This window comes from Oncorhynchus keta, unplaced genomic scaffold, assembly GCF_023373465.1.
Source record: "Oncorhynchus keta strain PuntledgeMale-10-30-2019 unplaced genomic scaffold, Oket_V2 Un_scaffold_9243_pilon_pilon, whole genome shotgun sequence".
NCBI lineage: Eukaryota > Metazoa > Chordata > Actinopteri > Salmoniformes > Salmonidae > Oncorhynchus > Oncorhynchus keta.
This window is the reverse complement of record NW_026291013.1, coordinates 1-25000: the sequence shown is the minus strand read 5'-3', so window position 1 is coordinate 25000 and position 25000 is coordinate 1. Positions and strand designations below refer to the sequence as shown.

Below are 25000 nucleotides of genomic sequence, written 5' to 3'. Positions count from 1 at the left end.
TGACCACCATCAAATCATTTCCCACATAAACAAAGACGGTCATTTATTGAGACATATGATGTGAACAGCCCTCACCCTCCACTGTATTTTATTGAGACATATGACGTGAACAGCCCTCACCCTCCACTGTATTTTATTGAGACATATGACGTGAACAGCCCTCACCCTCCACTGTATTTTATTGACACATATGACGTGAACAGCCCTCACCCTCCACTGTATTTTATTGAGACATATGACGTGAACAGCCCTCACCCTCCACTGTATTTTATTGAGACATATGACGTGAACAGCCCTCACCCTCCACTGTATTTTATTGAGACATATGACGTGAACAGCCCTCACCCTCCACTGTATTTTATTGAGACATATGACGTGAACAGCCCTCACCCTCCACTGTATTTTATTGAGACATATGACGTGAACAGCCCTCACCCTCCACTGTATTTTATTGACACATATGACGTGAACAGCCCTCACCCTCCACTGTATTTTATTGAGACATATGACGTGAACAGCCCTCACCCTCCACTGTATTTTATTGAGACATATGACGTGAACAGCCCTCACCCTCCACTGTATTTTATTGAGACATATGACGTGAACAGCCCTCACCCTCCACTGTATTTTATTGAGACATATGACGTGAACAGTACTCACCCTCCACTGTATTTTATTGAGACATATGACGTGAACAGTACTCACCCTCCACTGTATTTTATTGACACATATGACGTGAACAGCCCTCACCCTCCACTGTATTTTATTGAGACATATGACGTGAACAGCCCTCACCCTCCACTGTATTTTATTGAGACATATGACGTGAACAGTACTCACCCTCCACTGTATTTTATTGAGACATATGACGTGAACAGTACTCGCCCTCCACTGTATTTTATTGACACATATGACGTGAACAGTACTCACCCTCCACTGTATTTTATTGAGACATATGACGTGAACAGTACTCACCCTCCCTGTCCGATCACAGGTGTGATCTTCACATTTTGTTGGACACTGTCCCCGTTCTTCTTTTTGGCATAATAAATCCCCTGCCACTCCTGGGAGGAGAGAGAGAGGAGAGGAGAGGAGAGGAGGGGAGGGGAGGGGAGAGGAGAGGAGAGGAGAGGAGGGAGGGGAGGAGGAGAGGAGAGGATAGGAGGGAGAGGAGAGAGGAGAGGAGAGGAGGAGAGGAGAGAGGGAGAGGAGAGAGGAGAGGAGGGAGAGGAGGGAGGGAGAGGGGAGGAGGGGAGAGGAGGATCTTCAGGGGAGAGGTCCCCGAGGAGAGGAGAGGGAGGGAGAGGAGAGGAGAGGGAGAGGAGAGGAGAGAGGAGAGGAGAGGAGAGGAGAGGAGAGGAGGGAGGGGAGAGGAGAGGAGAGGGGAGAGGAGAGGGAGAGGGGAGGGGAGGGGAGGGGAGGGGAGGGGAGGGAGGGAGGGAGGGGAGGAGAGAGGAGAGAGAGGAGAGAGAGAGAGAGAGAGAGAGAGAGAGAGAGAGAGAGAGAGAGAGAGAGAGAGAGGAGAGAGGGGAGGAGAGGGAGAGAGAGAGAGAGAGAGAGAGAGAGAGAGAGAGAGAGAGAGAGAGAGAGGAGAGGAGGGGAGGGGAGGGGAGGGAGGGAGGGGAGGGGAGGAGGGGAGAGGAGAGGAGAGGAGGAGAGGAGAGGGAGAGGAGAGGAGAGGAGAGGAGAGGCAAATGAATAATGAAGGCAGGACAGAGAGACAATTCACTTCATATAATAATATCTACTTAACAGACAGAGCCACCAGAGCCACAAACATCTTCCGAAATGTTTGTAATTAACAGAAAATCTACGGCAGTCTATCGGAACTTTGGTAATTTATACTTGAATAACTTTAAACAATTTATGAGTGTATAATATAACTCTTTATATCTGTGTCTATATTGTCCATGACTTTCTACCTGATTGACCAGATGGTTGAAGAGAAAATAGTCCCTTTAAAAACCATCGAATCAACAACGGCTTTATTTTAAATGAACTCTGAAACTCCTCCAACTATTGACTATCTTCACATACCACCACCAGTTTGACCACATTGTCAACAAATACACGTTGAAATAGACAAATAAATAAAAGTGTGTAAACAAAAATAAAGGATATTTAGAATAATGTTTATACAGCTTTGTCCTTCTATTTATTTTTAAAATATTTTTACAACCATCTTATTTAATTATTTCATTTATTTGACATGTGATAAATTCACACAGAGGGCCAAAGATAATTACAGACACCTGTGATAATCTGAAGTGCCACTCGATGTCTTGTGATAGATGACATAAAATCCACGAAATTCTGGTAGTTTACTGGTAAACTTTCCAGTAATAAACCCTTCTCTTTGCAGTGTGATCCTCAGGGGAATTTAACAACATTGATGTTACTGCTCTCACCAACTGAACCACCCAGGACCAATAAACAAAAGGCTGTAGTCTATAATATGTTATAATGAAGAAGTTCTGATCACCTCAACGCCGGGGTCATCCTGTGGCATATCAAACAATAACCACACCCTTTACGGGGCAGGAGAGAACCAAAATGGCGTCCAGTCAGGTTGTTTCATGTGAGACACCCCTGGTGTGGTGTCTGAGGTTCAAAAGGCAGTTTCCTACTGTTCCTCTGTCTGCCTGTGACCTTCTATGTCTCTGTACTCACACCACAAACCCAGACAGCATCCAGTGTCTCATCTCACTGCATGAAAAAGGCTTTCTGACCGAGCTGAGGGGGGTCAACACACACCTGATATCATAGAGCTGTTATAAGGGCTGGAAATGAACAGATAGATACACACTCACCTTTCCTTTCTGGATACAGGAGTTTATGGTTTCAAGGAGATCAGGCTTATTCTTTTCACTTTTAGGCACTTCTGTTATTTCCTTCCCTATTAGTTCACCTTGATGGTAACCCATGATGCTCTCGTAGGCAGGGTTCACATACTGTAGAGGAGAGAGACAGGGGAGGGGGGAGAGGGGGAGAGAGAGGGGAGAGACGGGGGGGAGAGACGGGGGAGAGAAGGGGGAGAGACGGGGAGAGACGGGGGAGAGACGGGGGGAGAGAGAGGGGGAGAGAGTGGGGGAGAGAAGGGGGAGAGACGGGGGAGAGAAGGGGGAGAGACGGGGGAGAGAAGGGGGAGAGACGGGGGAGAGAGGGGGAGAGAGAGGGGGCGAGAAAGGGGGAGAGAGGGGGAGAGACGGGGGAGAGACGGGGGAGACGGGTAGAGACGGGGAGAGAGATGGGGGAGATGGGGGAGAGAGAGGGGGGAGAGAGAGGGGAGAGAGAGGGGGAGAGAGAGAGGGGGAGAGACGGGGGAGAGAGAGGGGGAGAGAGAGACGGGGAGAGACGGGGGAGAGAGGGGGAGAGAGAGGGGGAGAGATGGGGGAGAGACGGGGGGAGAGATGGGGGAGAGACGGGGGAGAGAGAGGGGGGAGAGAAGGGGGAGAGAGAGGGGGAGAGACGGGTAGAGACGGGGAGAGAGATGGGGAGATGGGGGAGAGAGAGGGGGAGAGAGAGGGGGAGAGGGAGAGACGGGTAGAGACGGGGAGAGAGATGGGGAGATGGGGAGAGAGGGGGGAGAGAGAGGGGGGAGAGACGGGGAGAGAGAGAGGGGAGAGAGACGGGGGAGAGACGGGGGGGGAGAGAGGGGGGAGAGATGGGGGAGAGACGGGGGAGAGATGGGGGGAGACGGGGGAGAGACGGGGGAGAGAGAGGGGGAGAGAGAGGGGGAGAGACGGGGGAGAGACGGGGGAGAGACGGGGGAGAGGGGGGAGAGAGTGGGGGAGAGACGGGGGAGAGAAGGGGGAGAGAGTGGGGGGAGAGACGGGGGAGAGAAGGGGGAGAGACGGGGAGAGACGGGGAGAGACGGGGGGAGAGAGAGGGGAGAGACGGGGGAGAGACGGGGGAGAGGAGGGGGAGAGACGGGGGAGAGAAGGGGGGGAGAGGAGGGGGGAGAGACGGGGGAGAGAAGGGGGGAGAGACGGGGGAGAGACGGGGAGAGAAAGGGGGAGAGAAGGGGAGAGACGGGGGGAGACGGGTAGAGACGGGGGAGAGGGAGAGATACATCAAAAAACTGAGAATCAGGCATCATTAGAGATTTTCTGTAAGTCTAACAACACTAGCATCACACATAGTCCTGTGAGGTTAGCTTAGCTCAGCTAGCATAGCCCTTCACACTAGCATCACACACAGTCCTGCGAAGTTAGCTTAGCTCAGCTAGCATAGCTCTTCACACTAGCATCACACACAGTCCTGCGAAGTTAGCTTAGCTCAGCTAGCATAGCTCTTCACACTAGCATCACACACAGTCCTGTGAAGTTAGCTTAGCTCAGCTAGCATAGCTCTTCACACTAGCATCACACACAGTCCTGTGAAGTTAGCTTAGCTCAGCTAGCATAGCTCTTCACACTAGCATCACACACAGTCCTGTGAGGTTAGCTTAGCTCAGCTAGCATAGCTCTTCACACTAGCATCACACACAGTCCTGTGAGGTTAGCTTAGCTCAGCTAGCATAGCTCTTCACAACAGTATCACACACAGTCCTGCGAAATTAGCTTAGCTCAGCTAGCATAGCTCTTCACAACAGCATCACACAGTTCAGACAGACAGACAGACAGACAGACAGACAGACAGACAGACAGAGAACATGATAACACTGCTGGAGATGCTCTGTGCCTGTAGCGGTGTCTCTAGCTGTCTCTCTAGCTGTAGCTGTGTCTCTAGCCGTCTCTCTAGCTGTAGCTGTGTCTCTAGCCGTCTCTCTAGCTGTAGCTGTGTCTCTAGTCGTCTCTCTAGCTGTCTCTCTAGCTGTAGCTGTGTCTCTAGCCGTCTCTCTAGCTGTAGCTGTGTCTCTAGCTGTCTCTCTAGCTGTAGCTGTCTCTCTGTCTATAGCTGTCTCTCTAGCTGTAGCTGTGTCTCTAGCTGTCTCTCTAGCTGTAGCTGTGTCTCTAGCCGTCTCTAGCTGTAGCTGTGTCTCTAGCTGTCTCTCTAGCTGTAGCTGTCTCTCTGTCTATAGCTGTCTCTCTAGCTGTAGCTGTCTCTCTGTCTATAGCTGTCTCTCTAGCTGTAGCTGTGTCTATAGCTGTCTCTCTAGCTGTCTCTCTAGCTGTAGCTGTGTCTCTAGCCGTCTCTCTAGCTGTAGCTGTGTCTCTAGCTGTCTCTCTAGCTGTAGCTGTCTCTCTGTCTATAGCTGTCTCTCTAGCTGTAGCTGTGTCTCTAGCCGTCTCTCTAGCTGTAGCTGTGTCTCTAGCCGTCTCTAGCTGTAGCTGTGTCTCTAGCCGTCTCTAGCTGTAGCTGTGTCTCTAGCTGTCTCTCTAGCTGTAGCTGTCTCTCTGTCTATAGCTGTCTCTCTAGCTGTAGCTGTCTCTCTGTCTATAGCTGTCTCTCTAGCTGTAGCTGTGTCTATAGCTGTCTCTCTAGCTGTCTCTCTAGCTGTAGCTGTGTCTCTAGCCGTCTCTCTAGCTGTAGCTGTGTCTCTAGCTGTCTCTCTAGCTGTAGCTGTCTCTCTGTCTATAGCTGTCTCTCTAGCTGTAGCTGTGTCTCTAACCGTCTCTCTAGCTGTAGCTGTGTCTCTAGCCGTCTCTAGCTGTAGCTGTGTCTCTAGCTGTCTCTCTAGCTGTAGCTGTCTCTCTGTCTATAGCTTTCTCTCTAGCTGTAGCTGTCTCTCTGTCTATAGCTGTCTCTCTAGCTGTAGCTGTGTCTATAGCTGTCTCTCTAGCTGTAGCTGTGTCTATAGCTGTCTCTCTAGCTGTAGCTGTGTCTCTAGCTGTCTCTCTAACTGTAGCTGTGTCTCTCGCTGTAGCTGTGTCTCTAACCGTCTCTCTAGCTGTAGCTGTGTCTCTAGCTGTAGCTGTGTCTCTAGCTGTGTCTCTAGCTGTAGCTGTGTCTCTAGCCGTCTCTCTAGCTGTAGCTGTGTCTCTAGCTGTGTCTCTAGCTGTAGCTGTAGCTGTCTCTCTAGCTGTGTCTCTAGCTGTAGCTGTGTCTCTAGCTGTGTCTCTAGCTGTGTCTCTAGCTGTAGCTGTCTCTCTAGCTGTCTCTCTAGCTGTGTCTCTAGCTGTAGCTGTGTCTCTAGCCGTCTCTCTAGCTGTAGCTGTGTCTCTCTAGCTGTAGCTGTCTCTCTAACTGTAGCTGTGTCTCTAGATGTAGCTGTGTCTCTAGCTGTGTCTCTAGCTGTAGCTGTGTCTCTAGCCGTCTCTCTAGCTGTAGCTGTGTCTCTAGCTGTAGCTGTGTCTCTAGCTGTGTCTCTGTCTGTAGCTGTCTCTCTAGATGTAGCTGTCTCTCTAGCTGTGTCTCTATCTGTAGCTGTGTCTCTAGCTCTGTCTCTAGCTCTGTCTGTAGCTGTCTCTCTGTCTGTAGCCGTGTCTGTAGCCATGTCTCTAGCTGTTGCTGTGTGTGCTGTGGTGTCTGTTGCTGTGTCGGTTGCTGTGTCTCTAGCTGTGTCTGTAGCTGTGGCTGTAGCTGTGTCCGTAGCCGTGTCTGTAGCTGTGTTTCTAGCTGTGTCTCTAGCGTGTCTGTTGCCGTGTCTGTGTCGGTTGCTGTTTCTCTAGCTGTGCCTGTAGTTGTGGCTGTAGCTGTGTCTCTAACTGTGTCCGTAGCCGTGTCTCTAGCTGTGTCTCTAGCTGTGGCTGTTGCCGTGTCTGTGTCGGTTGCTGTGTCTGTGTCTGTGGCTGTGCCTGTAGCTGTGGCTGTAGCTGTGTCTCTAGCTGTGTCTAGCTGTGTCTGTTGCTGTGTCTGCTGCGGTGTCGGTTGCTGTGTCTGTGGCTGTGCCTGTAGCTGTGTCTCTAACTGTGTCCATAGCCGTGTCTGTAGCTGTGTCTGTGGCTGTGTCTGTGGCTGTGTCTGTAGCTGTGTCTGTAGCTGTGTCTGTGGCTGTAGCCGTGTCTGTAGCTGTGTCTGTAGCGGTGTCTGTAGCTGTGTCTGTGGCTGTGTCTGTTGCTGTGTCTGTAGCCGTGTCTGTAGCTGTGTCTGTGTCTGTAGCTGTGTCTGTAGCTGTGTCTGTAGCTGTGTCTGTGTCTGTGCCTGTAGCTGTGGCTGTAGCTGTGGCTGTGTCTGTAGCTGTGTCTGTAGCTGTGTCTGTGTCTGTGCCTGTAGCTGTGGCTGTAGCTGTGGCTGTAGCTGTGTCTCTAATTGTGTCTGTAGCTGTGGCTGTAGCTGTGTCTCTAATTGTGTCTGTAGCTGTGGCTGTAGCTGTGTCTCTAATTGTGTCTGTAGCTGTGGCTGTAGCTGCCCTTTTTCTGACCCTGCAAATTGAAAATCCCAATGTGGCCCTCGAGCCAAAACGTTCCCCCACCCCTACCTTAGTGCTTCCATCTGTAGACTGTTTGGTTGAGAATAAACAACAGACCATTCTTTAGTAAAACTAATGGAAACGAATGAAAACCCACCTGAATGACTTGATCCTCATTGGTGATCTCTATGGCCTCCTGACTCTGCTCCAATGCTGTGAAGATAGCATTACACGCCCTAGGAAAGAGAGGGAGGGGGAGGGAGAGCAGGGATGGAGAGGGGGAGAAGAAGGGAGGGAGAGGGAGAAGGAGGGAGGGAGGGCGAGAGGGAGGGAGAGCATGAGAGAGGGAGGGAGGGAGGGAGGGAGGGAGGGAGGGAGAGCATGAGAGAGGGAGGGAGGGAGAGCATGAGAGAGGGAGGGAGGGAGAGCATGAGAGAGAGAGGGAGGGAGGGAGGGGGAGGGAGGGAGGGAGGGAGGGAGGGAGGGAGGGAGGGAGGGAGGGAGGGAGGGAGGGAGGGAGGGAGGGAGGGAGGGAGGGAGGGAGGGAGGGAGGGAGGGAGGGAGGGAGATTGGGAGGGAGATAGGGAGGGAGGGAGAGATAGGGAAGGAGGGAGAGGGAGGGAGGGAGGGAGGGAGGGAGGGAGGGAGGGAGGGAGGGAGGGAGGGAGGGAGGGAGGGAGGGAGGGAGGGAGGGAGGGAGGGAGGGAGGGAGGGAGAGATAGGGAGGAGGGAGAGAAAAAGAGGGAGGGAAGAGAGATTGGGAGGGAGGGAGGGAAGAGAGATTGGGAAGGAGGGAGAGATAGGGAAGGAGGGAGAGAAAGGGAGGGAGGGAGAGATAGGGAGGGAGGGAGATAGGGAGGAAGGGAGATAGTTGAAATGCACCTCTGAATGTAGAACAGGAGCTACATTTAGACATGTGTACAGTACATAGCTGTAGAAAGAATATTATACTTTTTTAATTTCTCATTTTTAATCACACTCCACCATTATTACAGGATTTGGGGCCAGCATTGAGTGGATTTATTTATTTTTATTTAACCTTTATTTAACTAGGCAAGTCAGCTAAGAACAAATACTTATTTACAATGACGGCCTCCCAAAAGGCAAAATACCTCCTGCGTGGACGAGGTCCTGGGATTTAAATTTTTTTTTTTTTTACCTTTATTTAACCAGGCAAGTCAGTTAAGAACATATTCTTAAACATAAATACAATATAAATATATGACAAAACACACATCACAACAAGAGAGACAAAACAACACGACATAAAGAGAGACCTAAAGACAACAACTTAGCAAGAGAGCAACACATCACAACACAACATGGCAACCACATGGTAGCAACACAACGTGACAACAACATGGTAGCACCACAACATGGTAGCAACACAACGTGACAACAACATGGTAGAAACACAACATGGTAGCAACACAACATAACAACAACACAACATGGTAGCACCACAACATGGTAGCACCACAACATGGTAGCAGCACAACATGGTAGCAACACAACATGGTAGCAGCACAACATGGTAGCAACACAACATGGTAGCAACACAACATGGTAGCAACACAACATGGCAACAACACAACATGGTAGCAACACAACATGGTAGCAGCACAACATGGTAGCACCACAACATGGTAGCAACACAACATGGTAGCAGCACAACATGGTAGCACCACAACATGGTAGCAGCACAACATGGTAGCAACACAACATGGTAGCAACACAACATGGTAGCAACACAACATGGCAACAACACAACATGGTAGCAACACAACATGGTAGCAGCACAACATGGTAGCAACACAACATGGTAGCAACACAACATGGTAGCAACACAACATGGCAACAACACAACATGGTAGCAACACAACATGGTAGCAACACAACATGGCAGCAACACAACATGGTAGCAACACAACATGGCAACAACACAACATAACAACAACATGGTAGCAGCACAACATAACAACAACATGGTAGCAACACAACATAACAACAACACAACATGGTAGCAACACAAAATAACAACAACACAGAATAGTAGCAACACAACATAACAACAACACAACATGGCAACCACATGGTAGCAACACAACATAACAACAACACAACGTGACAACAACATGGTAGCACCACAACATGGCAGCAGCACAACATGGTAGCAGCACAACAACATGGTAGCACCACAACATAACAACAACACAACAACACACAAGATGCTTGGTGAGACACAGCCCAGATAGATGAGATGCTTGGTGAGACACAGCCCAGATAGATGAGATGCTTGGTGAGATACAGCTCAGATAGATGAGATGCTTGGTGAGATACAGCTCAGATAGATGAGATGCTTGGTGAGACACAGCTCAGATAGATGAGATGCTTGGTGAGACACAGCTCAGATAGATGAGATGCTTGGTGAGACACAGCCCAGATAGATGAGATGCTTGGTGAGACACAGCCCAGATAGATGAGATGCTTGGTGAGACACAGCCCAGATAGATGAGATGCTTGGTGAGACACAGCTCACATAGATGAGATGCTTGGTGAGACACAGCCCAGATAGATGAGATGCTTGGTGAGACACAGCCCAGATAGATGAGATGCTTGGTGAGACACAGCCCAGATAGATGAGATGCTTGGTGAGACACAGCCCAGATAGATGAGATGCTTGGTGAGACACAGCTCAGATAGATGAGATGCTTGGTGAGACACAGCTCAGATAGATGAGATTATTGATGAGACAAAGCTCACATAGATGAGATGCTTGGTGAGACACAACTCACATACATGAGATGCTTGGTGAGATACAGCTCAGATAGATGAGATTATTGATGAGACAAAGCTCACATAGATGAGATACTTGGTGAGACAACTCAGATAGATGAGATGCTTGGTGAGACAACTCAGATAGATGAGATGCTTGGTGAGATACAACTCAGATAGATGAGATGCTTGGTGAGACACAACTCAGATAGATGAGATGCTTGGTGAGACAACTCACATAGATGAGATGCTTGGTGAGATACAACTCACATAGATGAGATGCTTGGTGAGACACAACTCAGATAGATGAGATGCTTGGTGAGACAACTCACATAGATGAGATGCTTGGTGAGATACAACTCAGATAGATGAGATGCTTGGTGAGACAACTCACATAGATGAGATGCTTGGTGAGACAACTCATTTAGATGCGATGCTTGGTGAGACAACTCAGATAGATGAGATGCTTGGTGAGACAACTCACATAGATGAGATGCTTGGTGAGACACAGCTCAGATAGATGAGATGCTTGGTGAGACAACTCATTTAGATGAGATGCTTGGTGAGACACAACTCAGATAGATGAGATGCTTGGTGAGACAACTCACATAGATGAGATGCTTGGTGAGACAACTCACATAGATGAGATGCTTGGTGAGACACAGCTCAGATAGATGAGTTGCTTGGTGAGACACAGCTCACATAGATGAGATGCTTGGTGAGACACAACTCAGATAGATGAGATGCTTGGTGAGACAACTCAGATAGATGAGATGCTTGGTGAGACACAACTCAGATAGATGAGATGCTTGGTGAGACAACTCACATAGATGAGATGCTTGGTGAGACACAGCTCAGATAGATGAGATGCTTGGTGAGACAACTCATTTAGATGAGATGCTTGGTGAGACAACTCAGATAGATGCGATGCTTGGTGAGACACAGCTCACATAGATGAGATGCTTGGTGAGATACAGCTCAGATAGATGAGATGCTTGGTGAGATACAACTCAGATAGATGAGATGCTTGGTGAGACAACTCAGATAGATGAGATGCTTGGTGAGACACAGCTCACATAGATGAGATGCTTGGTGAGATACAGCTCAGATAGATGAGATGCTTGGTGAGATACAACTCAGATAGATGAGATGCTTGGTGAGACAACTCAGATAGATGAGATGCTTGGTGAGATACAACTCAGATAGATGAGATGCTTGGTGAGACACAACTCAGATAGATGAGATGCTTGGTGAGACAACTCACATAGATGAGATGCTTGGTGAGACACAGCTCAGATAGATGAGATGCTTGGTGAGACAACTCATTTAGATGAGATGCTTGGTGAGACAACTCAGATAGATGCGATGCTTGGTGAGACACAGCTCAGATAGATTAGATGCTTGGTGAGACAACTCAGATAGATGAGATGCTTGGTGAGACACAGCTCAGATAGATGAGATGCTTGGTGAGACAACTAGATGAGATGCTTGGTGAGATAGATGAGATGCTTGGTGAGACACAGCTCACATAGATGAGATGCTTGGTGAGACACAGCTCAGATAGATGAGATGCTTGGTGAGACAACTCAGATAGATGAGATGCTTGGTGAGACACAGCTCAGATAGATGAGATGCTTGGTGAGACACAGCTCAGATAGATGAGATGCTTGGTGAGACACAGCTCAGATAGATGAGATGCTTGGTGAGACACAACTCAGATAGATGAGATGCTTGGTGAGACACAGCTCAGATAGATGAGATGCTTGGTGAGACACAACTCAGATAGATGAGATGCTTGGTGAGACACAGCTCAGATAGATGAGATGCTTGGTGAGACACAACTCAGATAGATGAGATGCTTGGTGAGACACAGCTGATAGATGAGATGCTTGGTGAGACACAACTCAGATAGATGAGATGCTTGGTGAGACAACTCAGATAGATGAGATGCTTGGTGAGACACAACTCAGATAGATGAGATGCTTGGTGAGACACAGCTCAGATAGATGAGATGCTTGGTGAGATACAGCTCAGATAGATGAGATGCTTGGTGAGATACAACTCAGATAGATGAGATGCTTGGTGAGATACAGCTCAGATAGATGAGATGCTTGGTGAGATACAGCTCAGATAGATGAGATGCTTGGTGAGATACAGCTCAGATAGATGAGATGCTTGGTGAGATACAGCTCAGATAGATGAGATGCTTGGTGAGACACAGCTCAGATAGATGAGATGCTTGGTGAGACAACTCAGATAGATGAGATGCTTGGTGAGATACAGCTCAGATAGATGAGATGCTTGGTGAGATACAGCTCAGATAGATGAGATGCTTGGTGAGATACAGCTCAGATAGATGAGATGCTTGGTGAGACACAACTCAGATAGATGAGATGCTTGGTGAGACACAGCTCAGATAGATGAGATGCTTGGTGAGACACAACTCAGATAGATGAGATGCTTGGTGAGATACAGCTCAGATAGATGAGATGCTTGGTGAGACAACTCAGATAGATGAGATGCTTGGTGAGACACAGCTCAGATAGATGAGATGCTTGGTGAGATACAACTCAGATAGATGAGATGCTTGGTGAGACACAGCTCAGATAGATGAGATGCTTGGTGAGACACAGCCCAGATAGATGAGATGCTTGGTGAGACACAGCCCAGATAGATGAGATGCTTGGTGAGACACAGCTCAGATAGATGAGATGCTTGGTGAGACACAGCCCAGATAGATGAGATGCTTGGTGAGACACAGCCCAGATAGATGAGATGCTTGGTGAGACACAGCCCAGATAGATGAGATGCTTGGTGAGACACAGCTCAGATAGATGAGATGCTTGGTGAGACACAGCTCAGATAGATGAGATGCTTGGTGAGATACAGCTCACATAGATGAGATGCTTGGTGAGACACAGCCCAGATAGATGAGATGCTTGGTGAGACACAGCCCAGATAGATGAGATGCTTGGTGAGACACAGCTCACATAGATGAGATGCTTGGTGAGATACAGCTCAGATAGATGAGATGCTTGGTGAGACACAGCTCACATAGATGAGATGCTTGGTGAGACACAGCCCAGATAGATGAGATGCTTGGTGAGACACAGCCCAGATAGATGAGATGCTTGGTGAGACACAGCTCACATAGATGAGATGCTTGGTGAGACACAGCCCAGATAGATGAGATGCTTGGTGAGACACAGCTCACATAGATGAGATGCTTGGTGAGATACAGCTCAGATAGATGAGATGCTTGGTGAGACACAGCTCACATAGATGAGATGCTTGGTGAGACACAGCTCAGATAGATGAGATGATTGGTGAGACAACTCAGATAGATGAGATGATTGGTGAGACAACTCAGATAGATGAGATTATTGATGAGACAAAGCTCACATAGATGAGATACTTAGTGAGACAACTCAGATAGATGAGATGCTTGGTGAGACAACTCAGATAGATGAGATGATTGGTGAGACAACTCAGATAGATGAGATTATTGGTGAGACAAAGCTCACATAGATGAGATACTTAGTGAGACAACTCAGATAGATGAGATGATTGGTGAGACAACTCAGATAGATGAGATGATTGGTGAGACAACTCAGATAGATGAGATGCTTGGTGAGACAAAGCTCAGATAGATGAGATGCTTGGTGAGACAACTCATTTAGATGAGATGCTTGGTGAGACACAACTCAGATAGATGAGTTGCTTGGTGAGACACAGCTCACATAGATGAGATGCTTGGTGAGACAACTCACATAGATGAGATGCTTGGTGAGACACAGCTCACATAGATGAGATACTTGGTGAGACACAGCTCACATAGATGAGATGCTTGGTGAGACAACTCATTTAGATGAGATGCTTGGTGAGACACAGCCCACATAGATGAGATGCTTGGTGAGACACAGCCCAGATAGATGAGATACTTGGTGAGACACAGCTCACATAGATGAGATGCTTGGTGAGACAACTCATTTAGATGAGATGCTTGGTGAGATACAGCTCAGATAGATGAGATGCTTGGTGAGATACAGCCCAGATAGATGAGATGCTTGGTGAGATACAGCCCAGATAGATGAGATGCTTGGTGAGATACAGCCCAGATAGATGAGATGCTTGGTGAGATACAGCTCAGATAGATGAGATGCTTGGTGAGACAACTCAGATAGATGAGATGCTTGGTGAGATACAGCTCAGATAGATGAGATGCTTGGTGAGACACAGCTCAGATAGATGAGATGCTTGGTGAGACACAGCTCAGATAGATGAGATGCTTGGTGAGATACAGCTCAGATAGATGAGATGCTTGGTGAGACACAACTCAGATAGATGAGATGCTTGGTGAGATACAGCTCAGATAGATGAGATGCTTGGTGAGACACAGCTCAGATAGATGAGATGCTTGGTGAGACACAGCTCAGATAGATGAGATGCTTGGTGAGACAACTCAGATAGATGAGATGCTTGGTGAGACACAGCTCAGATAGATGAGATGCTTGGTGAGACACAGCTCAGATAGATGAGATGCTTGGTGAGATACAGCTCAGATAGATGAGATGCTTGGTGAGATACAGCTCAGATAGATGAGATGCTTGGTGAGATACAGCTCAGATAGATGAGATGCTTGGTGAGATACAACTCAGATAGATGAGATGCTTGGTGAGACACAGCTCAGATAGATGAGATACTTGCATATTATGTGAACGGTCTCACTGATTTTCCTTGAAGAACTGAGGCTGAAACTAACTGTTCACCATGACCTATGTAGTTGTCTGTCAAGCTCCTCTGCCTCCCCAGCCCTTAGCTGGTAGACGGATAGTTGGGGATTTTGGCAATGCTAGCTGTTCCCATAGACTTCCAGTCATTGAGCTAACGCTAGTTAGCAACTTCCGCCAAACTGCTCGCAGCGACATTAAAATGGTATCCGTGAATTAATCTGACTCTGGGGAAGTCGATAAAGGGCCTCAATGCCAAAACCCCAAACTATGCCCTTACTTCTGCATGTGTGTGTGTGTGTGTGATTGTGTGTGTATGTGTGTGTGTGTGATTGTGTGTGTGTGTGTGTCTCACCTCAGTTTGAACTGTGCCCTTACTTCTGTATGTGTGTGTATGTGTGACTGTGTGTGTGTGTGTGATTGTGTGTGTGTGTGTGTGTGTGTGTGTGTGTGTGTGTGTGATTGTGTGTGTGTGTGTGTGTGTGTGTGTGTGTGTGTGTGTGTGTGTGTGTGTGTGTGTGTGTGTGTGTGTGTGTGTGATTGTGTGATTGTGTGTGTGTGTGTGTCTCATCTCAGTTTGAACTGTGCCCTTACTTCTGTATGTGTGTGTGTGTGTGTGACTGTGTGTGTGTGTGTGTGTGTGTGTGTGTGTGTGTGTGTGTGTGTGATTGTGTGTGTGTGTGTGTGTGTGTATGTGATTGTGTGTGTGTGTGTGTGATTGTGTGTGTGTGATTGTGTGTGTGTGTGTGTGTCTCATCTCAGTTTGAACTGTGCCCTTACTTCTGTATGTGTGTGTGTGTGTGTGTGTGTGTGTGTGTGTGTGTGTGTGTGTGTGTGTGTGTGTGTGTGTGTGTGTGTGTGTGTATGTGATTGTGTGTGTGAGTGTGTGTGTGTGTGTGTGTGTGTATGTGATTGTGTGTGTGCGTGTGTGTGTGATTGTGTGTGTGTGTGTGTCTCACCTCAGTTTGAACTGTGCCAGAACTTCTCCACGCTCCAGCTGCAGCAGCTCATTGTAACAGGCCATCATGTTAGGGTTCTCCACATATCTCTATAGAGTTAGAGGTCAGAGGTTAAACACAGTGTTTATCCGTCTGCATCCCAATAGTGCACTACTTTTTTTGACCAGGGCCCATAGGGAATAGAGTGCTGTGTATAGACCAGGGCCCATAGGGAATAGAGTGCTGTGTATAGACCAGGGCCCATAGGGAATAGGGTGCTGTGTATAGACCAGGGCCCATAGGGAATAGGGTGCTGTGTATAGACCAGGACCCATAGGGAATAGGGTGCTGTGTATAGACCAGGGCCCATAGGGAATAGGGTGCTGTGTATAGACCAGGGCCCATAGGGAATAGAGTGCTGTGTATAGACCAGGGCCCATAGGGAATAGAGTGCTGTGTATAGACCAGGGCCCATAGGGAATAGGGTGCTGTGTATAGACCAGGGCCCATAGGGAATAGGGTGCTGTGTATAGACCAGGGCCCATAGGGAATAGAGTGCTGTGTATAGACCAGGGCCCATAGGGAATAGGGTGCTGTGTATAGACCAGGGCCCATAGGGAATAGAGTGCTGTGTATAGACCAGGGCCCATAGGGAATAGAGTGCTGTGTATAGACCAGGGCCCATAGGGAATACGGTGCTGTGTATAGACCAGGGCCCATAGGGAATAGGGTGCTGTGTATAGACCAGGGCCCATAGGGAATAGAGTGCTGTGTATAGACCAGGGCCCATAGGGAATAGAGTGCTGTGTATAGACCAGGGCCCATAGGGAATACGGTGCTGTGTATAGACCAGGGCCCATAGGGAATAGGGTGCTGTGTATAGACCAGGGCCCATAGGGAATAGGGTGCTGTGTATAGACCAGGGCCCATAGGGATCTCAAACAGAAACCGTGGATTGATGGCAGCATTCGCGTGAAACTGAAAGCGCGAACCACTTCTTTTAATCAGGGCAAGGTGACCGGTAACATGACCGAATACAAACAGTGTAGCTATTCCCTCCGCAAGGCAATCAAACAAGCTAAGCGTCAGTATAGAGACAAAGTAGAATCTCAATTCAACGGCTCAGACACAAGAGGTATGTGGCAGGGTCTACAGTCAATCACGGATTATAAAAAGAAAACCAGCCCCGTCACGGACCAGGATGTCTTGCTCCCAGGCAGACTAAATAACTTTTTTGCCCGCTTTGAGGACAATACAGTGCCACTGACACGGCCTGCAACCAAAACATGCGGACTCTCCTTCACTGCAGCCGAGGTGAGCAAAACATTTAAACGTGTTAACCCTCGCAGGGCTGCCGGCCCAGACGGCATCCCCAGCCGCGCCCTCAGAGCATGCGCAGACCAGCTGGCCGGTGTGTTTACGGACATATTCAATCAATCCCTATACCAGTCTGCTGTTCCCACATGCTTTAAGAGGGCCACCATTGTTCCTGTTCCCAAGAAAGCTAAGGTAACTGAGCTAAACGACTACTGCCCCGTAGCACTCACTTTCGTCATCATGAAGTGCTTTGAGAGACTAGTCAAGGACCATATCACCTCCACCCTACCTGACATCCTAGACCCACTTCAATTTGCTTACCGCCCAAATAGGTCCACAGACGATGCAATCTCAACCACACTGCACACTGCCCTAACCCATCTGGACAAGAGGAATACCTATGTGAGAATGCTGTTCATCGACTACAGCTCGGCATTTAACACCATAGTACCCTCCAAGCTCTCGACCCCGCCCTGTGCAACTGGGTACTGGACTTCCTGACGGGCCGCCCCCAGGTGGTGAGGGCAGGTGACAACATCTCCACCCCGCTGATCCTCAACACTGGGGCCCCACAAGGGTGCGTTCTGAGCCCTCTCCTGTACTCCCTGTTCACCCACGACTGCGTGGCCACGCACGCCTCCAACTCAATCATCAAGTTTGCGGACGACACAACAGTGGTAGGCTTGATTAACAACAACGACGAGACGGCCTACAGGGAGGAGGTGAGGGCCCTCGGAGTGTGGTGTCAGGAAAATAACCTCACACTCAACGTCAACAAAACTAAGGAGATGATTGTGGACTTCAGGAAACAGCAGAGGGAACACCCCCCTATCCACATCGATGGAACAGTAGTGGAGAGGGTAGCAAGTTTTAAGTTCCTCGGCATACACATCACAGACAAACTGAATTGGTCCACCCACACAGACAGCATCGTGAAGAAGGCGCAGCAGCGCCTCTTCAACCTCAGGAGGCTGAAAAAATTTGGCTTGTCACCAAAAGCACTCACAAACTTCTACAGATGCACAATCGAGAGCATCCTGGCGGGCTGTATCACCGCCTGGTACGGCAACTGCTCCACCCACAACCGTAAGGCTCTCCAGAGGGTAGTGAGGTCTGCACAACGCATCACCGGGGGCAAACTACCTGCCCTCCAGGACACCTACACCACCCGATGTTACAGGAAGGTCATAAAGATCATCAATGACAACAACCACCCGAGCCACTGCCTGTTCACCCCGCTATCATCCAGAAGGCGAGGTCAGTACAGGTGCATCAAAGCTGGGACCGAGAGACTGAAAAACAGCTTCTATCTCAAGGCCATCAGACTGTTAAACAGCCACCACTAACATTGAGTGGCTGCTGCCAACACACTGACTCAACTTCAACCACTTTAATAATGGGATTGATGGGAAATGATGTAAAATATATCACTAGCCACTTTAAACAATGCTACCTAATATAATGTTTACATACCCTACATTATTCATCTCATATGTATACGTATATACTGTACTCTATATCATCGACTGCATCTTTATGTAATACATGTATCACTAGCCACTTTAACTATGCCACTTTGTTTACATACCCTACATTATTCATCTCATATGTATACGTATATACTGTACTCTATATCATCGACTGCACCCTTATGTAATACATGTATCACTAGCCACTTTAACTATGCCACTTTGTTTACATACTCATCTCATATGTATATACTGTACTCGATACCATCTACTGTATCTTGCCTATGCCGCTCTGTACCATCACTCATTCATATATCTTTATGTACATATTCTTTATCCCCTTACACTTGTGTGTATAAGACAGTAGTTTTGGAATTGTTAGTTAGATTACTCGTTGGTTATTACTGCATTGTCGGAACTAGAAGCACAAGCATTTCGCTACACTCGCATTAACATCTGCTAACCATGTGTATGTGACAAATACAATTTAATTTGATTTTGATTTGGAATAGAGTGCTGTGTATAGACCAGGGCCTATAGGGAATAGGGTCTTATTCCCTATATAGTGGTATTACTATAGACCAGAGTCCTATTCCCTATATAGTGGTACTACTATAGACCAGAGCCCTATTCCCTATATAGTGGTACTACTATAGACCAGAGCCCTATTCCCTATATAGTGGTACTACTTTAGACCAGAGCTCTATTCCCTATATAGTGGTACTACTTTAGACCAGAGCTCTATTCACTATATAGTGCCCTACTATAGACCAGAGCTCTATTCCCTATATAGTGGTACTACTTTAGACCAGAGCTCTATTCTCTATATAGTGGTACTACTATAGACCAGGGCCGTATTCCCTATATAGTGGTACTACTATAGACCAGAGCCCTATTCCCTATATAGTGGTACTACTATAGACCAGGGCCCTATTCCCTATATAGTGGTACTACTTTAGACCAGAGCTCTATTCCCTATATAGTGGTACTACTATAGACCAGAGTCCTATTCCCTATATAGTGGTACTACTATAGACCAGAGCCCTATTCCTTATATAGTACACTACTTTAGACTAGAGCCCTATTCCCTATATAGTGGTACTACTTTAGACCAGAGCCCTATTCCCTATATAGTGGTACTACTTTAGACCAGAGCCCTATTCCCTATATAGTGGTACTACTATAGACCAGAGCCCTATTCCCTATATAGTGGTACTACTATAGACCAGAGCACTATTCCCTATATAGTGGAACTACTATAGACCAGAGCCCTATTCCCTATATAGTGGTACTACTTTAGACCAGAGCTCTATTCCCTATATAGTGGTACTACTATAGACCAGAGCCCTATTCCCTATATAGTGGTACTACTATAGACCAGAGCCCTATTCCCTATATAGTGGTACTACTATAGACCAGAGCCCTATTCCCTATATAGTGGTACTACTATAGACCAGAGCCCTATTCCCTATATAGTGGTACTACTATAGACCAGAGCCCTATTCCCTATATAGTGGTACTACTATAGACCAGAACCCTATTCCCTATATAGTGGTACTACTATAGACCATAGACCAGAACCTATATGAGTGGGTGGTGGGGGGGGATGACTGTGTGTGGTGGGGGGGATGACTGTGTGTGGTGGGGGGGATGACTGTGTGTGGTGGGGTGGATGACTGTGTGTGGTGGAGGGGATGACTGTGTGTGGTGGAGGGGATGACTGTGTGTGGTGGAGGGGATGACTGTGTGTGGTGGGGGGAGGGGGATGACTGTGTGTGGTGGGGGGGGGATGACTGTGTGTGGTGGGGGATGACTGTGTGTGGTAGGGGGATGACTGTGTGTGGTGGGGGGATGACTGTGTGTGGTGGGGGATGACTGTGTGTGGTGAGGGGGATGACTGTGTGTGGTGGGGGGATGACTGTGTGTGACTGTGTAGGGGGATGACTGTGTGTGGTGGGGGATGACTGTGTGTGGTGGGGGATGACTGTGTGTGGTAGGGGGATGACTGTGTGTGGTGGGGGGGATGACTGTGTGTGGTGGGGGGATGACTGTGTGTGGTGGGGAGGATGACTGTGTGTGGTAGGGGATGACTGTGTGTGGTGGGGGGATGACTGTGTGTGGTGGAGGGGATGACTGTGTGTGGTGGGGGATGACTGTGTGTGGTAGGGGGATGACTGTGTGTGGTGGAGGGATGACTGTGTGTGGTGGAGGGGATGACTGTGTGTGGTGGGGGATGACTGTGTGTGGTAGGGGGATGACTGTGTGTGGTGGAGGGGATGACTGTGTGTGGTGGGGGGATGACTGTGTGTGGTGGGGGGATGACTGTGTGTGGTGGAGGGGATGACTGTGTGTGGTAGGGGGATGACTGTGTGTGGTGGGGGATGACTGTGTGTGGTGGGGGGATGACTGTGTGTGGTGGGGGGATGACTGTGTGTGGTGGGGGATGACTGTGTGTGGTGGAGGGGATGACTGTGTGTGGTAGGGGATGACTGTGTGTGGTGGGGGATGACTGTGTGTGTGGTGGGGGGATGACTGTGTGTGTGGTGGGGGGATGACTGTGTGTGGTGGGGGGATGACTGTGTGTGTGGTGGGGGGATGACTGTGTGTGTGGTGGGGGATGACTGTGTGTGTGGTGGGGGATGACTGTGTGTGGTGGGGGATGACTGTGTGTGGTAGGAGGGGATGACTGTGTGTGGTGGGGGATGACTGTGTGTGGTGGGGGATGACTGTGTGTGGTGGGGGGATGACTGTGTGGTGGAGGGATGACTGTGTGTGGCGTAGGGATGACTGTGTGTGTGTGTGTGGGGGGGATGACTGTGTGTGGTGGGGGGATGACTGTGTGTGTGGTGGGGGATGACTGTGTGTGGTGGGGGATGACTGTGTGTGGTGGGGGATGACTGTGTGTGGTAGGGGATGACTGTGTGTGGTGGGGGATGACTGTGTGTGTGGTGGGGGGATGACTGTGTGTGGTGGGGGATGACTGTGTGTGGTAGGAGGGGATGACTGTGTGTGGTGGGGGATGACTGTGTGTGGTGGGGGATGACTGTGTGGTGGAGGGATGACTGTGTGTGGCGGAAGGATGACTGTGTGTGTGTGTGTGGGGATGACTGTGTGTGGTGGGGGATGACTGTGTGGTGGAGGGATGACTGTGTGTGGCGGAAGGATGACTGTGTGTGGTGGGGGATGACTGTGTGTGTGTGTGGGGGATGACTGTGTGTGGTGGGGGGATGACTGTGTGGTGGAGGGATGACTGTGTGTGGCGGAAGGATGACTGTGTGTGGTGGGGGATGACTGTGTGTGGTGGGGGATGACTGTGTGTGGTGGAGGGGATGACTGTGTGTGGTGGAGGGGATGACTGTGTGTGGTGGGGGGATGACTGTGTGTGTGGTGGGGGGATGACTGTGTGTGGTGGGGGGATGACTGTGTGTGTGTGTGTGTGTTTCACTCACCCTATTAAAGCCAGATTTGATAAGGGGCATCACTGAGGCCTCCTCCCTGTCCGGCCTACAACAGCAAACACCAAAAAGATCAACAACACCATTCAGATAAAAAAAAATCAAGAAAAATTCTCTATGACTATGATCATAGTGACTGGTATATAGATGGAGACTATGATCATAGTGACTGGTATATAGATGGAGACTATGATCACAGTGACTGGTATATAGATGGAGACTATGATCATAGTGACTGGTATATAGATGGAGACTATGATCATAGTGACTGGTATAGATGGAGACTATGATCATAGTGACTGGTATATAGATGGAGACTATGAGACTATGATCTATGAGTGACTGGTATATAGATGAGACTATGATCACAGTGACTGGTATATAGATGGAGACTATGATCATAGTGACTGGTATATAGATGGAGACTATGATCATAGTGACTGGTATATAGATGGAGACTATGACTAGTGACTGGTATATAGATGGAGACTATGAGTGACTGGTATATAGATGGAGACTATGATCACAGTGACTGGTATATAGATGGAGACTATGAGACTATGATCATAGTGACTGGTATAGATCATATCACAGTGACTGGTATATAGATGGATCATAGACTATGATCTATGATGAGTATGATCTGGTATATAGATGGAGACTATGATCATAGTGACTGGTATATAGATGGAGACTACACTCAGTGACTGGTATATAGATGGAGACTATGATCATAGTGACTGGTATATAGATGGAGACTATGATCATAGTGACTGGTATATAGATGGAGACTATGATCACAGTGACTGGTATATAGATGGAGACTATGATCATAGTGACTGGTATATAGATGGAGACTATGATCATAGTGACTGGTATATAGATGGAGACTATGAATATAGTGACTGGTATATAGATGGAGACTATGATCATAGTGACTGGTATATAGATGGAGACTATGATCACAGTGACTGGTATATAGATGGAGACTATGATCATAGTGACTGGTATATAGATGGAGACTATGAATATAGTGACTGGTATATAGATGGAGACTATGAATATAGTGACTGGTATATAGATGGAGACTATGAATATAGTGACTGGTATATAGATGGAGACTATGAATATAGTGACTGGTATATAGATGGAGACTATGATCATAGTGACTGGTATATAGATGGAGACTATGATCATAGTGACTGGTATATAGATGGAGACTATGATCATAGTGACTGGTATATAGATGGAGACTATGATCGTAGTGACTAGTGAGACTGAATATAGTGACTATAGATGGAGACTATGATCATAGTGACTGGTATATAGATGGAGACTACACTAAGTGACTGGTATATAGATGGAGACTATGATCATAGTGACTGGTATATAGATGGAGACTATGAATATAGTGACTGGTATATAGATGGAGACTATGATCATAGTGACTGGTATATAGATGGAGACTATGATCATAGTGACTGGTATATAGATGGAGACTATGAATATAGTGACTGGTATATAGATGGAGACTACACTAAGTGACTGGTATATAGATGGAGACTATGATCATAGTGACTGGTATATAGATGGAGACTATGAATATAGTGACTGGTATATAGATGGAGACTATGATCATAGTGACTGGTATATAGATGGAGACTATGATCATAGTGACTGGTATATAGATGGAGACTATGATCGTAGTGACTGGTATATAGATGGAGACTATGAATATAGTGACTGGTGTATAGATGAGACTATGATCATAGTGACTGGTATATAGATGGAGACTACACTCAGTGACTGGTATATAGATGGAGACTATGAATATAGTGACTGGTATATAGATGGAGACTATGATCACAGTGACTGGTATATAGATGGAGACTATGATCATAGTGACTGGTATATAGATGGAGACTATGAATATAGTGACTGGTATATAGATGGAGACTATGAATATAGTGACTGGTGTATGGATGAGACTATGATCATAGTGACTGGTATATAGATGGAGACTACACTCAGTGACTGGTATATAGATGGAGACTATGAATATAGTGACTGGTATATAGATGGAGACTATGAATATAGTGACTGGTGTATGGATGAGACTATGATCATAGTGACTGGTATATAGATGGAGACTACACTCAGTGACTGGTATATAGATGGAGACTATCAGAACATAAAGAGAGGAGGGAGCGGAGGGAACATACCTTTTTACTACAGCGACTATCACAGTGTTTTCTGAAGAGGTCACCGCCCTGATCGACCTGAAGGGAAAACAAAGACACACATTTATCATTTGGCTAGAAAACATACTGGTGGAAACTGCCAAAGAGCCAGCATATCAATGGAGCAGGCCTAGACCTTGTGGTGCAGCTCTGATTCTCCCAGACCAAAGCTCTGTGTGCAGGATTGGTGCAGCTCCGTGAGCAGGCCTAGGCCCTGTGGTGCAGCTCCGTGAGCAGGACTAGACCCTATGGTGCAGCTCTGATTCTCCCAGACCAAAGCTCTGTGTGCAGGACTGGTGCAGCTCTGTGAGCAGTCCTAGGCCCTGTGGTGCAGCTCCGTGAGCAGGCCTAGGCCCTGTGGTGCAGCTCCACGAGCAGATCTTGGCCCAGTGAAAGAATGCAGTGTAGCAGTCGTGGTCATCTGGCTGTGGTTTCTCTTCAGCCAGTCACCATAAAGAAGCTTTAGTTCTCCACAGAGAGCCCTGCGTGTACACTGAACCTATAGACTGGCCAAGATGAATAAGGTTAACATACAGGCTACGGCCAGAGTCAATTAATGTTTGTAAACTTGTTTTTGGTTTGGGCCCGGGCTAAAGATAGAGTGGTGTGGAGGGGGGAAGAGGGGGGTTGTTGCTCGTAGAGAAGGGACCTGACTTCACCAGGTAGCAGGGGACTGAGGTCCGAGGACAGGCACACCGCAGAAACTAGAAAACCCATAGTTCCAATTTGGTAAACCCATCCAGTCAGTAAGGATGCTGCATTAGGATGCTGCATTAGGCTGCTGCATCAGGATGCTGCATTAGAATGCTGCGACACACAGGCATAGTAACATACCAGCATAG

At 47.9% G+C, this 25000-nt stretch overlaps 1 protein-coding gene across 1 annotated transcript in view; it reads right to left on the bottom strand.

Annotated features, from left to right (window-relative positions):
- Positions 1–24197, bottom strand: part of pde8a (phosphodiesterase 8A) — a gene marked incomplete at its 5' end in the record, with an annotated part of 67965 nt that extends 43768 nt beyond the window's left edge. The window contains 6 exons of the mRNA XM_052517655.1: positions 976–1064; positions 2811–2951; positions 7392–7470; positions 15699–15787; positions 21913–21967; positions 24141–24197. Of these exons, the coding sequence (XP_052373615.1) occupies positions 976–1064; positions 2811–2951; positions 7392–7470; positions 15699–15787; positions 21913–21967; positions 24141–24197 (510 nt within the window). The remainder of the gene's footprint in view (positions 1–975; positions 1065–2810; positions 2952–7391; positions 7471–15698; positions 15788–21912; positions 21968–24140) is intronic.
- Positions 24198–25000: the final 803 nt, after the last annotated feature.